The sequence below is a fragment of the Scomber scombrus genome, chromosome 2 (assembly GCF_963691925.1).
Source record: "Scomber scombrus chromosome 2, fScoSco1.1, whole genome shotgun sequence".
NCBI lineage: Eukaryota > Metazoa > Chordata > Actinopteri > Scombriformes > Scombridae > Scomber > Scomber scombrus.
This window is the reverse complement of record NC_084971.1, coordinates 2,906,457-2,923,342: the sequence shown is the minus strand read 5'-3', so window position 1 is coordinate 2,923,342 and position 16,886 is coordinate 2,906,457. Positions and strand designations below refer to the sequence as shown.

The window sequence follows — 16,886 nt, the reverse complement described above, 5'->3', positions numbered from 1 at the left end:
ACCTGGTAATCTCATGCTAACGTTAACGTTACAGCGTCACTAATGACATATATGAAAACATTGTCATAATGTTGACTTTTATAAAGTTACGTTAGGTCTTCAATTCAGATAAACAACTTACTTTAACGTTACATCACTACACACACACACACACACACACACAAAAAGATGAAGGTTCAAAGTGACAGCAGATGTAACCAAAAGTATAAAAACACACACACACACACACACACACACACACACACACACACACACACACACACACACACACACACACACACACACACACACACACAACTAAGTCTACTGCACAACATACCATTTATGACCGCTGGTCTTCTTTTCTTTCCTTTTTGCCGCCTCTAGATTGTTGTTGTTGACGCTGCCGCGTCTGGTCGTACGTCCTGATAACGTCTGTACGTTATACGACGTCTTCTCTGGCGATGCGTTAAATGGCTACCGTAATAACTGGCGTTTGAGTCTGCGCGCATTTTTCACCCATTCAGTGTCAAAATCAGGGACAGCTTCGACCGGGGACAGGTCACTCAAAACAGGGACTGTCCCCGGAAATCGGGGACGTCTGGTCACCCTATATTAACCCAACAGCAGCGCCAATCTGGTCCAGAGAAAGTTAAAAAATAAAAAATAAAAAAAAACTAACACTCACTGATGACTTGTACATGAAATCCATCCTGCGATCCATCATGATGAAAAAGGCACCCGAAGCAGGTCCGCAATCATATCTTTATCTACCGATCTTGCTGTTAAATCAACCGCCATCACCTTTCCAGAATAACTGACAGTGCGTCATCACGCACCTGCCCATGGGCCAATCAGCCAAGCTCATTTGAATGACGACGCCCAGGCCAGCACAAGAAACTCTGCTTGACTTAGGGCGTTCTGTCAATAACACATCAACATTTGATTGGCTGATGATACGGTCACTCAACGTTACACATCCAATAGCAGCGTCCAGCTCGATCAGAGGGCTAGCAATGCAACTACTGCTGGCCCCAGCAGAGGAAAGGAGCTGTGATGCGTTTATAGGACATAGGAGATTTGAGCTCCACAAAATATAACCATTCGTTTTCTGGATAAAGTTGCATACTGAACAAGTAATTGACTCCAGATACATTTCAGAATGACCTTTTAATTATGGAAAAAACTGAAAAAATACATTTTTGACAGGGCTAGCCTTGCTGCCCCTGACTGCACACCACTGTTTATTATCCATTAGTGAAGCCATAAGTTACTTATAATCATACAGAAATGTATGAACACTTTATTAAGGCTGACTTACTGAGGCACCACTAAGATTGTACCGGGTGTCTGACCTCACTTAAAGTTAAATGTGAAAAGATGTGAGGAAATATACACTCACTGGCCTCTTTATTAGGAACACCTGTGCAATCTAACATACATGATGGGCTAAATATTAGGGACACCAGTCAATATAATGCACACTAGTACACCACCATCACTCAACCATAAAAATAAAGTTGAATTGTCACCTTTTTCATTTTTCATCAACAAAAACTGAAGAAGTAAGATTAAATACATTTTTTAGTTCACAAATACATTGACAGGGTGATTAAAAACAAGCAGGTTTAAAGGTGGACTGTATAGTTTGGGTTATTTTCAAGCTCAGACTTCAGTTTAGCTCCACCTTCAATGTGCTGGAAGATGACTTCCTTCATCATCCTAACTCTGTATTTTGAACTGGACCAAACAACTTCATCACATGGTATTTTACTGAAGATGACACCTGTTGAGATGGGACAGAATATCATGTCAAAAAGCTGTTGAACACTATAAAATACTAATAAATATGTTTATTATTTATTATTATATGATCTGTGTGAATAGAACAGCCAGAGCTACAGTATACTGAGGATACAGTGTGTGTACTGACATGAGTGTAGAGCTGATGGTGCTGCTGTCACAGTGTCTCTCTTTCTCTCTCTCTTCATGCAATTCAAAATGATGAAAACAGCAACAGAACTCCAAAACACCACTATGGGAATCAGGAACAACCAGGAATGTGTCTCTCTGTAATCTGTCAGAAACATTTCACATGAACATCAGTGAAACACACTGAAACATCATGGTACACTGAGAATATGAACTTCTGGAATTTAAAGATTGATTCTTACTGCAGGATGTTGTGATGTCTACATGAAGAGTCTTATGTTCAGCAGGGTTGGCAGCCTCACATGTGCCAACAGTGTGGTTTCAGCTTTGTCCACAGAACATAGCAAGATGCAGCTGTCAGTGCTCACACTCACTGTGTTCACTGCAGGAGTTGGTACACACTCTGCAGAGGAATCATCTACATTTTAATAATCTTATTTCTGTGAACCAACCCTTTAACATAAAGAAGTGATTGGTTATCTAAATGTGAAATCTTCTAATGATGTGAAATCATTTACATATCACTGAAACTGTACAGACACTAACTGTGAAAAGACTGTTCAAAAAGCAAGTTTCCCAATATTACTTTAGCTGTAATAATAAAACTATTCAAAAAACCATGTAAACCATGCAGGATAATTTTTCACAAGTAAATATGATTTACCGACTTCCGGTGAGAAAGGCGAGCAGCATGGACGCGTAAATCAGGAGCTCCCGTATGCTAACACTAGAACTACACAAGAACTCGAGATATAGACGCCGACGAACTCAAAAACTGAGAATATGAGTGGATTGTCGACAAGAACAACCCGGTCATCCAAGTTAAAGAAATAAACCGAGAGATTAAGGAGAGCAAGCTAGCACCGCGAGCTAGTAAACCAACACCACCACAAGCTAACACCACAAGCCTCGTTTCCAAGCAGCTTAGACGGCATTAGCAAACAAATTCAAAACCTGCAAAATGTAATGAAGACGGACCTAAAAACATTCAAAGACGAAATTACGGCGCAAATGAGAGATGAACTGACAGAACTCAAAGCAGACATTGATCAGAAGTTTGCCAAAATAAACACGGAAATCGGAGAACAGGATGAAAAGTTAAATTAAGTGCAGAAGACGCAGCCAGCGACTTGCGGGGAAGAGGATACGAAGTGGACAACACAGAGACCAGCAGACGGGGAACGGCGCTCGTTGAAAGGCTCCAGTCGACCGGGACTGCGACATGGAAACAAAACCGGGAGTGGACGCACGGCGGAGGCCAGCAAACGCGCGCGAGGACGGCTGGAAGAATTCCAACTGAGGGGAAACAACACAGGATGAGTACATACAGTACAAGTCTGAGTTAAGATGGACATGAGAATTATATCACTTAGCTGAGTGTATAGTTTTTATTGGTTTACAAAGAAGGAACCTATATTATTGTAAATGGGAAAATAGACCAAATAATGATAACATTGGTAAATATATATGCCCCACCTGAGAGTAACAAAGATTTTTTTAAGTCCCTATTTGACACCATTGCACTAGAGGCTGAGGGCATATGTATATGTGGGGGAGACCTTAATATGCTAACCATGATATGGACACAACTAGTCTTAAGAGAAATACAAAATCTATTACAAAACTGGTCAGGAATACATTGGGGGAGATGGGGTTTTTTGACGTATGGAGAGATCTACATCCACTGCGGAGGGATTTTAGTCATTACTCAATGTCACATTCTGTGTACTCCAGGATTGATTATTTTTTTATGCAGACACAAAATAGAGACATAATACAAGATTGTTGGATTGGTGTGGCAGATGTGTCCGACCATAGTGCCATATATTTGAAGAGACACTTCACTGTAGACAGAAAGATACATCGTGGTGGTTGAATGTGGGGATATTAAACAATAAATCAGTGGTTGAGCAAATCAGGGCTTAGACATACAGACTTATTTGGAGGAAAACGATAATGGGGAAACTGATCCAGCTATACTGTGGGATGCTTTGAAAGCGGTGATACAGGGAAAACTGATTGCAATTACTAGTAATCTCAAAAGAGAAAGAATAAAACAATATAAAAAATATATAGAGGAATTGAGAGATTTGGAACAAAAACATAAGGGAAACAGAAAAGTTGACCCAAAAGTTAACAAACAAATGAACGAGGTGAGAAAAGAAATGAACAATCTACTCCAATATGAAGTAGAAACAAAAGCAAGATATTTAAAACAGAACTATTATGATTCAGGTCCCAAAGCAATGAAATTGTTGGCGAGACGCTTACGGAAACAGCAAGCAGAAACCACAGTCAATAAAATCTATGACCCAAAAATAAACAAACCCAAATATAAACCAAAAGAAATTGAAAATATTTTTAGAGAATATTACAAGAAGAACTCTATTCTGAATCACCAGCTTCAAATCAGAAAGATATTAAAACTTTCCTTTATTCCCTTCACTTCAATAGGCACAAAACAAAATGAACAGATAACAGCAAAGATAACAATCAACGAAATCCGCGAAGCATTTTGGCAAATTAAAATCAAATAAGGCACCTGGTAGTGATGGATTCACTTCTGAGTGGTACAAAACGTTTAGTGAAGAACTAACACCATTACTCCACAGGACTTTCAACTGGGTTATGAGTGATGACAGAATTCCTCTCTCCTGGACTGGAGCAATCATTACAGTCCTCCCCAAACCCCTAAAAGACAAGAACTACTTCCAAACTAATAGACCGATATCTGTATTGAATGTTGATTACAAAATGTACACTTCAATTATATCAAATAGACTCCAAAATGTTGTACCAGACCTGATAGATTAGGATCAACGTGGGTTTGTTAGGGATAGACAAACGCAAGATAATATCAGAAGAACATTACATATTATACATAAAATACACAAAGAAACTATACCAGCTGCTTTGATTAGCTTAGATGCAGAAAAAGCATTCGATAGAGTCAATTGGGAATTTTTATATTTAACTTTGGGAAAATTTGGATTCGATACTAAGTCAATTCAATTCATCAGGTCTTTCTATAACAAACCCACAGCTAGGGTAAAAGTCAATGACTCTGTCAGGAAGATTTATTCTGGAGAGAGGAACTAGACAGGGCTGTTGCCTTAGTCCAACACTGTTTGCCTTATACATTGAGCCATTGGCCCAGATGGTGAGACAAGACCCCTCAATAAATGGCATAGATATAAATGAACATAATAAACTGCAATGTGCTGGCATACGCGATTCCTAAATCTTATCTTGTTCTGTACCTCGGACATTTGGATGGATCGGTGCGTATACTGAGACCAATATCTGATCAAGATTCTATTGGTGGCTGGGAAGAAGGCCATTACTAAAAACTGTCTCAAAGCTGACCCCTCTTGCGACAAACAATGGATGTCAATTATAGACGATATACTAGCGATGGAACATCTCACATACAAGTTGAAAGTGAAAGAACACTTATTTGTTAAAAGATGGGGGAAATGGTTATTATATAAGGACAGACTTGATTTTATATAATTGAATACAGGCTCTGTTCTTGATGATTGTATTTTTTTGTTTGTTTGTTTTTTGTTTATTTTATTTGTTCTCCATAATTCAGAGGGGACTGTATTGCAATGTAATGTTAACATTGATAACTAAAACACATAAATAAAAATTGTTTAAAAAAAAAAAAGAATATATATATGATTTACCATAAACTGTGAGTTTGTAATCTGTATAGAAAATATTTCCTATTTTAGAATCAATAGTATAAATCCCTGAGTCACTCCCTGCAGTCCTGTGATCGTAATGAGTCCAGTGTTTTTATCACAGTGAAGTCTGTTAGTGTAAGTTTCCTCTAATATCTGAACTTCTCTCTTGGTAACTGTGGCAACAGTATTTTTTTCAAACAAAACAAATCCTAACTCCATCACAGGGTCAGGTAGAGTGATGTTTCCTCCCTCAGTAGCTGTCAGGTTCTTTATTTCCTCAGTAGCAGCTGAGATCATCACTGTATAATGTAAAGTAATGAAACTGTTAGTTTACAGTTGAATGAATGCAGCACTGTATCTTAAAGCCCTGTGTGCACTAATGGAGCAGCAGCGCCCTCTGTTAGTGACAGCTGAGAAGAAAAAGCTTACAGCACCTGGTATTCCCAGGCGGTCTCCCATCCAAGTACTAACCAGGCCCGACCCTGCTTAGCTTCCGAGATCAGACGAGATCGGGCGTGTTCAGGGTGGTATGGCCGTAAGCAACAACACAGGCTGCAAAAGGTCTATTTAAAGATGCGTCCGGGCCCGTTATACCCGATCCTTGTCATTCAAGGAAATCTAATGCTATGTTTTACACTTTCCTATTCAGTGTCACATATGACAGATATCACCATACCATCAAACACATGTACCTAATCTTTACATTTTATACCACATCAGTCCTATCTACAAAGCCTTCAAATACTATTTGTTATCTCTTCTATTTACCGTATACTACCTATTTACCCATATTATCATTATTTCTAAGCCACATACCAAATATTTTTATATGTTATTTACATTACATCCTATGAATATACATTTTTTTTTTTACTTGTTAGGAGGGAATTTGCAAAAAATAGCAGTGATAATAGTGGAAAGGTGACTTACACACACATATACGTGGGATCACCATCACAGCCAATAGGTGATATAATGTGTCTGTGTTATTATACACTTGCAGCTCACATGTTATTTGTACTTGCGCATATAGGATGATTGCAGGCTGTTTACACGCTGGAATGAGGTACACTTTCCCTGAAGCAGTTGACGCTTAAGACACGTTGCCTTTATTTTGAAGGCAGAGGGAAGTACGATGCAGAGACTGTGAGCGGGATGGATAATTATCATGATGGTCCAGTGTGCTGCCTTGAATATGGAGAGAAACAGAAATAAAACTCGGTTTTCTATCAAAAGCAGAGAAGAGAAGGCATTCACAGAGGATAGTGGAAAAGAGGCTAACGGCTAGTGGAAAAGAGGCTAGCGGCCTGAATGTAACGGTAATGCTAGCGCCGACCAGGACGGGACTGTCATGTCGACTGCTTATCTTTGTCCGTCCGTTACTGCTACTATTCTTGTCTCAGTAGTTTTCTCTCTATTGTACAACATATACCGCTTCATGTTATATTATGCTAAGTACCTAGAAAATCACAACAGGAATTGTATCCACTAACTATGGATCTGCGAGACGTTATAATTGTAATTACGGAGTGTGTCAACAGGTGGCTCCGTGGCGCAATGGATAGCGCATTGGACTTCTAGTCAAGCACTTGAGAGGTGATTCAAAGGTTGTGGGTTCGAGTCCCACCGGAGTCGAAATTTTGTCACGTATTGTCTGAAGAGGAATAAAACGATACAAGTATGTTATTTATTCCTCTTCAGCATCGTTTGAATATTTATTAAATGTTCGAAGTAAAGTTTATTGAAATTCAAACCTCCACAGATAAGAGACTGCTTCACACAGTAACACAGTCATTAGCGTAGTCATTTACCCTTCAAATAGTGCTTCAGTTTGCTTAAACAAATATATTAGAAATCATGTACAAGTTGCAACACTACCCCCAGGAAGATTCTTTTGGTCATCTATTTATGGAGAAATTAACTGGTTTAAAACTTGGATAATTGAAGACGAGTTCTGTCTTAATAATAAAGCTGAGGAAGTTTCCTTTAAAATCTGGCATGTATATATCCAGTAAAAAAGACATTAGAGAGATTTAGAATTGAATATCCCTTGAATACTCTTGTGACTTTCACTCCTGTCCTACCAATGGATGTAGCCTATTATAAGAGCTCTTTTTGACACATCTGAATTTATGAGATAGTAATATAAAAATGTTTTTTTTTGTGCAAAAAATAACATGTTTGTGGTGTTAAAAAACCTAGTTGAGAAATATTAAATATTATACAATGAATGAATGACATGTCACATAACATAACACAACTGAAGGGGGTCTGTGGGAATTTCTTTGTATTGTTATGAAAAAAAGAAAATTGATTGAATCCTGTTCACTGATAAGAACTAGTCTACTGTAGCATACTTGGTTCAAAATGTGCAGCTGATTTCATAATTATGTTTGTGATGTCATTTTATAGACGATAATGTTCATTTATTTTAATTGAAGAGGTTCATTTATATTTAAGTTTATTGTATGTTATTCATTCATATTAAGAGGATTCTCCATTTAAGAATTTTACCATCAAGATGACATTTAGTCTAAATCATATAACTTATAGAGTTTATCAGCTTGCATCAAATATTGAATTACACTGTATGCAGAATGTTGCATGCATGTCTGCACAGTGTTATATTTTCACAGCTCAGTGTCAGTAAATATTGTACAGTTATTACTGGACTACAAAAGAGTTGCAAGCCTTCACAGGTAGAGTCATTTAGTCTTGAATGGCTCAGTTGGGTTCTGGAGGTGTGGTTACAGCAGTGGTGCATGGTTGGTGTGACTGTGCCTGGTGGTGGGGCCCTAAGTGATATCTTTTCGTGAGGCCCAAAATCCCTCTCGGTGCCCCTGTACACAGTGGAGTCTGTAGTTCAGGAGGCATTAGGCGCCAACATGAGACTATTTACTCCAACCACTAGAGGGAGGATAGATTACCGTCCAATAGCCGTGCAGAGTCTTTGAAAAGACAATGCAGTGAAGTGATGCTGTAAAGTCAAACTGTCAAACGGGACAGAGGAGAGAAGACAGTGAGACTGTACGGACGGAGAGAGACAAGAGTTTGTTAGATTTCCAGTGACTGATCAGATCTTTGATTATGGGAATGCTGAGGACGTCAGTGGTCCTTCTTCTTCACCTGGCTGCCTCTCTGGCGGTAAGACACTCCATAATTAACCCTTCACATACTGTTCATATTCTGACTCATAATTAGTCTCTACACCAATTCACATTCATAAATTCACCATCAGTCATTAATAAATGTTTGATTCATTTTGTGGAAAATAGACACAATCACTATTTTATGTTCCAGGAGAATATTTGACAGAATATGATGAGTACAACATTTTTGAATAATTTATTTTTTAATAAACACAATTCAAATTAGTATATTTGCATATATATATATATATAAATGTGTATCAGCTGCACAAAAATAAGAACAATTATGCATTTTATTTCCATTTTTCACATTACAAAAAAAGTGAAATGTGCATATGGTGTTTTTACAGCTCTTGAATGTAAAAAAAATAATAATAATAATACTAATTATTATACAATAAGATTTTCAATCATACCATATTCCATACAGAAAGTTTAGTGTTACGTGTGCAGGAGTTTTAAAACGTCAGCTCTCCATCCTGAAACAGTTCCTGTGTTCCAATATGAACAACTTCTATATCTGTTGTTTGTAAAACTGAAATGATTGTTGGATCAGTTGCCAGCTATTAAATTAACACACAATTATATTGATAATTGATAAGTAAAACTCTAAATGATCTGATTGCTTCCTCTGGGCTTTGGGAAACAATGATAGACATTTTCTGGCCCAACAACTAAGTGATTAGTCAAGAACATAATCAACAGATTTATTTATAATAGAAATAATTGTTAGTTGCAGCCTAGCAGCTCCCACACAGAGTATTACAAATGAGAATAAATGTTGTTGCTGTAACCCGATGGATTCAACTTTGTAGCTACTTTTCTAGAGAGCAACTTAAAATTAAAAAAAGTTTGCCCTATGAGGAATTGAGGATGGTAGAAGTGTGCAGTCACTATATGAGTAACCTCTGTCTCTCTCCAGGCCCCGGTGCCATGTGAGGAGAAGGTGGTCCGTCTGGAAGCAGAGATCCAGGGCCTGAAGAATGTGATCGACAGCCAGCACCGCTACATCAGGGAGCTCCAAAACTTCCAAAGCCAACAGCTGGAGCGCTTACCCAACGCACACCTGGGCCTCGAGAACATCTACAAAGGTAGGTAGGAGAGACACGGTGTGTGTGTGTGTGTGTGTGCGTGTGTGTGTGTGTGTGTGTGTGTGTGTGTGTGTGTGTGTGTGTGTGCCGAGCTACTCGCATACCACCATCGTTCTGGTTTTATACGCCACAAAAAACAAACAAACAAAAACTAGTAGCTAACATCAGCTGGTATTTAGCGGTTAGGGAACCAGATGTTTCCCTCAGGTTTTGGTGAGTTAGGAAGATTTGCTTTCTGTTATTGCGCCTCACACAGTTGGAATATGCTTCAAAAAACATAAAGTCGACCTTATTAATACCGTTGAGTACACTACCAGTGTATTGCATCCAGCTGGCCCTGTCGTGTCTCTCTCAACCAGCTGGTACTAAGACCACCAGACCACTGTGATTCCTGTCACTGTTATTATCTTAGTTATATTCTGGGTTGCGCAATATCACGTAGTAGTACTCAGTCTCACTGTAGATATACTTTGTCCAGAAGTCTGGTTACATGTAACTGATGTAATTCTGTCTTGTGTTGTCTACCAGTATGTATCTGTGTAACTGTAATTGTGTATATTGCTATGCAACCATGTAGCACTACGTGCCCATAACACATTTCCCTTAGGGGACTAAAAAAGTTTATCTTATCTTATCTTAAATTCCAAGGTTTTAATTGATAATTGTATTTATTGTAACTGTAAAATAACAATTAGTTTGATAGTGAAGTCAAATCCACAGCAAACCACTTGTTTACCTGCCTGATTTGAATTTTGAACCATATATATGTATAATGCATGTGTGTGTGTGTGTGTGTGTGTGTGTGTGTGTGTGTGTGTGTGTGTGTGTGTGTGTGTGTGTGTGTGTGTGTGTGTGTGTGTGTGTGTGTGTGTGTGTGTGTGTGTGTGTGTGTGTGTAGACTGCTCTGAGGTGTTTGCAGATGGTAACGTGGCTAGTGGTCTGTATGTGGTCCGGCCCAACGGCGCTCCCACCGCACTGAGCGTCTACTGTGACATGAACAACGGAGGAGGCTGGACCGTCTTTCAGCGCAGACGAGACGGCAAAGAGAGCTTTGACAGGTGTGTGTGATTAAATTTACCCTCGGAATGCATCAAGAAACACTTGAACTTGACATTACAAGCAAATGTACTGTGTGTGTGTGTGTGTGTGTGTGTGTGTAGATCGTGGGTGGAGTACAAGCATGGATTTGGAGACCTCCACTCCCCTGATGGAGAATTCTGGCTCGGCAATGAACCTCTACACCTTATTACCTCACAAGGTATGTGTACCTGCATATATATATATATATATATGTGTGTGTGTATGGTTTGACAAACATTACATGATGGTTCCCTATTTACGTCTGTGTCTCCTAGGTAACTATGACCTGCGGGTGGACTTGGAGGACTTTGAGGGTAATCAGCGCTACGCAGAGTACAATAACTTCAAAGTGGACGATGAAAAGGTAAAACAAATGTTTTTTTAAAAGAGAAACATGTGAACAGATCACTTCTCACCATTTTATCTGATCACCTATCAGCTGTGTCTTCTGCCGTGTCCTCTTTTCTCATAACAGTGGGGTCTTATTTAGACTAAGTTCTTTCTATTTCATGACCTTTATTGTGGAAACAGTTCTGTGCTTGGTCCTTCTGCCACCTGCTCTCCCACCTCCCCGCTTTATCTTCTCTCTCATCTTTAAATGATTTTCCTCCCCTCTTCTCACCTTCAAACTTGTCTCTTCACCTTTTTCCTAATGCATTATTCATTCATCTAAATCTGACTTCCTTTCTTTCCTCTCACACCCTCTTGCCCTTCTTGAGCCTAGATTATTTATTTGACACATTTATCACTTCATAGAAACTTTCCTTTAAAAAAACTAAAAATTCTCATTTCAGGACGACTTCCAGTTAAATTTGGGACAGTATAATGGGAATGCAGGGGACGCTCTCTCTGACGCCCCCTCCTCCGCCGGGCAGCAATGGATCAATCCAGGCGTTGGGTCCAACAGGGTCAAATTCAGCACCTTCGACCACCCTGATGATGACACCAAGTGTATCAGACACTCTAATTCTGGCTGGTGGTTCAGTAGGTAATGGACTGATAACCTTCAGCTTTAGTCCTGCTGCAGTGCTTCAGTTATACTATGAAGAACGCGTGACAAATAAACCCCGAAAAACAAGGGAGCAAAGTTTAAAATAGTAATTCAGATACACACACATTATATGTGCATAGCTGTGTATCACCTACATTTTTTCCCCTTCTTATTTCCTCATCCCACACTTTAATGCACTTTTTTTCACATTAAAATCTGTAAAATATCAATATGACACTCAGGTATATCATCATTCAACTCCAATATTCCTCTTGTACATAATGTTACCATTTTTTAAATTTCCAGTTGTTCTTATTGCTTGTTTCCTTATTAGTTATTGTTCTTTATTCTTTTTATTGATGCTCTATTTTTGCTGCTGTAGTACTGTAAATTCCCCCATCGTGGGACTAATAAAGGATTATCATCTTATGGCAGGTGTGACGCAGGGAACCTGAATGGTCATTACTACAAAGGGCCGTACCAAGCGATGACCGATGACGGGGTGGTGTGGTACACGTGGCACGGTTGGTGGTACTCCATCAAATCTGTGGTCATGATGGTACGAGCCGCAGACCTCGAGCAGCCGCCACCAGTCATGGCCCCGTTGCAGGCACAATCTGACATCAACTTAACTCCCGGCATCCCTGATCATCCTAATGGCCATTAAGGTTCAAAAAGCTGCAATTTTCCTTACAGACTTCAACATCATTCACATGTGTTACTTTTTCCTGTATTCCAACTACTTTGAAATAAGAAAATAAAACAATGTGGCTCTAATCTCATGTCGTATTGTATTTATTCAGTGTCCAAAATAAAACAGAACATGGTTCACTGAGGCATTATGGGCACATCTGAGGTTCTTTGAGGACAAACAACAGACAGAGTGAAAAACAGAGGCCAGTGTGTGTGTGTGTGTGTATCAGTTTTTTAAATGACTGCAACCATTGCTGGCAGGTTTTATGGTCATTTAACGTGTGACCCAAAGCAAACTAACACATTAAACTCACCAGTCACCAGTTCAACTGCTTTGCCTTGTTTGTTTGTTTGGGCACGAGGTGATTTAAGAGGATGTGGGAGTCATGTTCCTATGTTAATGAGGGATTTAAGGGATAAAGTAAATTGGGGGTTAAGGGGAAGGGGTACATGGTCCTGTCAAGCACCCTCCTCTTTAAATAAACTGCATATGGCGTGTGTGTGTGTGTGTGTGTGTGTGTGTGTGTGTGTGTGTTGTGCCTGAACTGGCCCGCTCAGACTTAACATCCAAGGGTGATTACATTCCACATAGTAAATTAAGGTAGCGGTTGTGAGGAGCTTACACAGAGGAAAACGTATCCATCGGATCAAAAGGTTCAGGTCAATTCCTCGGATGAATAAGGTGAATATTTGTTCCTGTTTGTCCTCATAAGGACATCAAGTTTATTCATTTTCTTCCAGAGGTCCAAAGCAGATCAATGATTGAGCTTTACTCTTTGCGGGGGGAAGGAAAAAAACGTCCTCTTTAAAAGAAGGGAGAAGGCGAAACAATCCATGTAAATCCACCAACAAATACCCGTCATTTTACGATTTGCCAAACCCAAACAACCTTGAGTCTGTTTTCACAAGTACATCCGCCAAGGTTTTTTCTCATCCGCCTCTTCGGGATGAATTTAAACTGTACAACATAACAAAAGAAGAAAAAAAAAACACAGGTAAGGATAGTCATAACGAGAGTGAGGCGTTATATACAGACCCTGAGGTGTGCCTGTCATTTAGGTTTTTCTTCAGAAAAAGAGAAGAAAGGTTTGTTGGGAGAATCAGGCGTTTGGTAGACAGAGACTGATAGAGAGCAAGGCCAGTCCCACGCTCAGACGTTAAGTGCATCTGTGCCACTGCGATTTTCTTTTCACTTTCAAAAAACTAAACAAAAAAACAAGTGTCTTTAACGCTTATTATTCATAAATGTACAAGTTCATCACGGGAATCCATATCCAACAACACTGTTATTTGGAATAGCTTCGATCCTTGCGAGGCTTGAAAAAGGTGACGACGAGGAGAATCGGGAAGGTCTGAGGAGAGAGGAAGGGGGCTGTTGTTTTTGGGAGGAGGGGGGCGTTGTTTGTGTGTGGGGTTATCTGGGCGATAAGGGTGGGGCGGTGGGGAAGGAGGCAGAGTTCCGTGGGGAGCCGAAGGGTGAGGTGGGTGAGAGGCGGCGGGGGCTCGCCAACAGGTCGCCGTTGTGTAGCTTCCACAGCAACTCCTCGTTCTCCATGGACAGACGCTTGTTGACTTTGGACTCTTTCTGCAGCGTCTGCTGGAGTTTAACCTGTTCACTGGACAGCTGCCTGCAGGGACACACACACACACACACACACACACACACACACACACACAAAGAGCTGTAGTGGCTGACAGAGTCATAATTCATGTAGATCAGAGGTGTCCAAACTATACCATAAAGGTTCATGTAGCTGCAGGTTTTCATTCCAACCAAGCAGGAGCACACCAGGCTTGACTCATTTAATCAGCTGATGCTTGATTTAGATAATATAACAATAATAAACTTTATTTCTAGAGCAGCTTTCATACAACTGATGTAGCTCAAAGTGCTTTACAGAGAAAAATAAAACATACAATACACAATGAAACAACAGCAAGTAAACATAAAAATAAAATGAGACATTTAGTAAAAAATGACAATTAAAAGCTGCACCTCTTATAGCTTTAAGTAGACTATTGCATCATTTTGGAGCATATTTAAAGAAAGCTGCATTTGCTGTTTTTTCTTACTGCATTTAAAAACTCAGCAGTAGATTATCTCAGAGCGTGTGAAGGATTGTAAAAAAAAAAAAAAAGTCTGTGATGTAGGATAGTCCCCAAAAAACATTTAGAGCTTTAAAAACAAGCCTTAAAATCTATTCTATTGTATACTGAGAGCTAATGAAGTGAAGCTAAAACTGAAGTAATATGCTTATTCTTTCTTGTTTCTTGGTTAAAAGTCTAGCAGCACAATTTTGAAAAAATAAAAGACAGGATCAAACTGAGCTTGGATTGTGTGTAATATAACAATAAAAAAATAAAGATCTGAGCTGACCATCTGTGACCCTAAATGTACCCTGCCTACTGACTAATCTCCAGGTCCTGTTGCTCAGATGACACCCTGATCATAAAAACAAACTGACAGTTGGTTGCTCTGGTTGTGTAAAAGCCTAAAAATGTGGGAGGGTTAAAACTCCACCTACATCACTGACTATTTCACACATAAAGTTAGACTATTTAAATGTGGCACTGATGCATGCATCCTAGAGTGGATAGTAAGAGCAGGTGGTGCACACACACACACACAGAGCAACAGGAGTACGCACTTTGAAAGAGCAGCGTGTTTGTCCATTCTGGCCTTGTAGTCCTCATTTTCCTGTTGGACCTTCTTCAGACACTCCTCCAGTTTCACATTAGTCTCCGCCTGTGACACACACACACACACACACACACACACACACACACACACACACACGTTATAAATCAGCTACCAGCAGAAACTATCTGAACAATGTCAATATGTCTGGATTGCACGTAAGGTGTTATTATTCGATATCTACAAACTGAACCATTTTTATACCAAAAAAAAAGAGTTTGGTACCCACCAGTTTATCCATCTCCATGATTTTCTTCTCCTTCTGGTGCAGCTGGTTGTTCTTGATCTCCAGCACCACCTTCAGACTCTCCAGCTCCTGCTCCAGGTACACAGTGTGGGAGTCCTTCTGCAAACACACACACACACATACATTAGAGCATGCCATATCAAACATTAACACTCTTGGATAAAATGACACTCTGTGGTGGCAAAGACAAAGATATAGAAGACAACAACAATGCAGATTATTAACAACAATAATACAACAAGATGAAGCATCCTTGTTGACATAGCAACAGAGAGAAGTGAGTCAGTGCATGAGTCACTCGTCTTTGGTGTGAATGAAAGTCAACACAACATGCACATGATTTATCTCCACCATCTCCACGGTGTTAAATTGGCTCATCCACAGTTGTTAGAGCCATATCGTACACTGGTGTTATCCACACACACACTGACTTTTGTTCATTTACAATTTTTTGAAGATTCTAATTTATATCTTAATTTAAATCTTTTAACATTGAAGAACAAATGACATTTAGTTCAAAATTAAGGTGATTGTTTGGTTTAATGTGTTTCATTTCATATCTTTAGGGTTATATCTGTGCTCTGTTAGTCAAGCCTGCTATGGGAAGATTCATGTTTTTTCTCTTGTAACCAAGGTAACCGATGGAGCAGGATGTGGAGCAACAGTTTTCTGACTGTATGTTGTGTGGTCTGTTTTACTTAGTCAGTCAGTGCAACTGAAAAGTTTAGATCATACAGGACTCCATGTGGAGACGTTTTGTTTGTAGTATTGCAGTGTAAAATTAATTTGTTTATTTCTGCCTCGTTTGTTTCCATGTGTAATATTGTGTTTTGTCACCACAGTAGTGATCAGATATGTTGGCAGCAGTGACTTTAATCACACTTGTATCATTTTTGTGGACACAAGAGACAGGAGGAAGTTTGAGTGTGGTGCTACTTCCTGACCAGCAGAGGGAGCTCATGTTCAGCAGAGAAACAGCCTTGACATTTCTATGATGCTCACACACTGCTGGTTGTACATCACTCAGTTCTTGAGTGCAGAGTGAGAACGATGTGTGACAGCTTGACTTGAGAAATCTGTTGTGGATGTCTCATTGTTACCTGCATTCACATTACACATCTAACTATGTTTGTTTATTTATTTATTATTTTACCAGATTCTTGTCAGAGAGTATCCGCCTCCTCCTCTCCTCCTCTGATTTCAGCTTCTCATTCAGATCCTCCTTCTGTGCTGACAGCTCAGATATTTTCTCCTGTTAGGAGGAAGAGGAGGACACAGACAACAGTCATCAAGTGAACACTCAAACAGCAGGAAGTAAATCAATTCACTTCTTCACT

General features: G+C 39.5%; 3 protein-coding genes and 2 non-coding genes across 5 annotated transcripts in view; 3 read left to right on the top strand and 2 right to left on the bottom strand.

Annotated features, from left to right (window-relative positions):
• Positions 1–6,022: 6,022 nt before the first annotated feature.
• On the bottom strand, positions 6,023–6,141 carry LOC134002309 (5S ribosomal RNA). The gene has a single exon (XR_009927586.1). It is a non-coding gene; the product is annotated as a 5S ribosomal RNA (ribosomal RNA).
• A 1,002-nt stretch (positions 6,142–7,143) lies between these two features.
• trnar-ucu (transfer RNA arginine (anticodon UCU)) lies at positions 7,144–7,235 on the top strand. The gene is given in 2 exon segments: positions 7,144–7,180; positions 7,200–7,235. It is a non-coding gene; the product is annotated as a tRNA-Arg (tRNA).
• Positions 7,236–8,494: 1,259 nt separating this feature from the next.
• Positions 8,495–11,151, top strand: LOC133999006 (fibrinogen-like protein 1). The gene is made up of 4 exons (XM_062438108.1): positions 8,495–8,744; positions 9,672–9,840; positions 10,739–10,898; positions 11,001–11,151. The coding sequence occupies exons 1-4, from the start codon at positions 8,688–8,690 to the stop codon at positions 11,149–11,151; spliced, it is 537 nt and encodes a 178-aa protein (XP_062294092.1). The 5' UTR covers positions 8,495–8,687.
• Positions 11,152–11,164: 13 nt separating this feature from the next.
• On the top strand, positions 11,165–12,578 carry LOC133998947 (fibrinogen-like protein 1). The gene is made up of 3 exons (XM_062438009.1): positions 11,165–11,284; positions 11,715–11,908; positions 12,347–12,578. Exons 1-3 carry the CDS (start codon positions 11,165–11,167, stop codon positions 12,576–12,578), a joined length of 546 nt encoding a protein of 181 aa, XP_062293993.1.
• Positions 12,579–12,700: 122 nt separating this feature from the next.
• The window catches only part of LOC134001386 (microtubule-associated tumor suppressor 1 homolog), a 72,251-nt gene continuing 68,065 nt past the window's right edge, over positions 12,701–16,886 (bottom strand). The window contains exons 15-18 of the mRNA XM_062440979.1: positions 16,703–16,801; positions 15,532–15,648; positions 15,253–15,350; positions 12,701–14,232 (exon numbers count right to left, since the gene is read on the bottom strand). Coding sequence (XP_062296963.1) covers positions 14,019–14,232; positions 15,253–15,350; positions 15,532–15,648; positions 16,703–16,801 — 528 coding nt within the window. The 3' untranslated portion in view covers positions 12,701–14,018. The remainder of the gene's footprint in view (positions 14,233–15,252; positions 15,351–15,531; positions 15,649–16,702; positions 16,802–16,886) is intronic.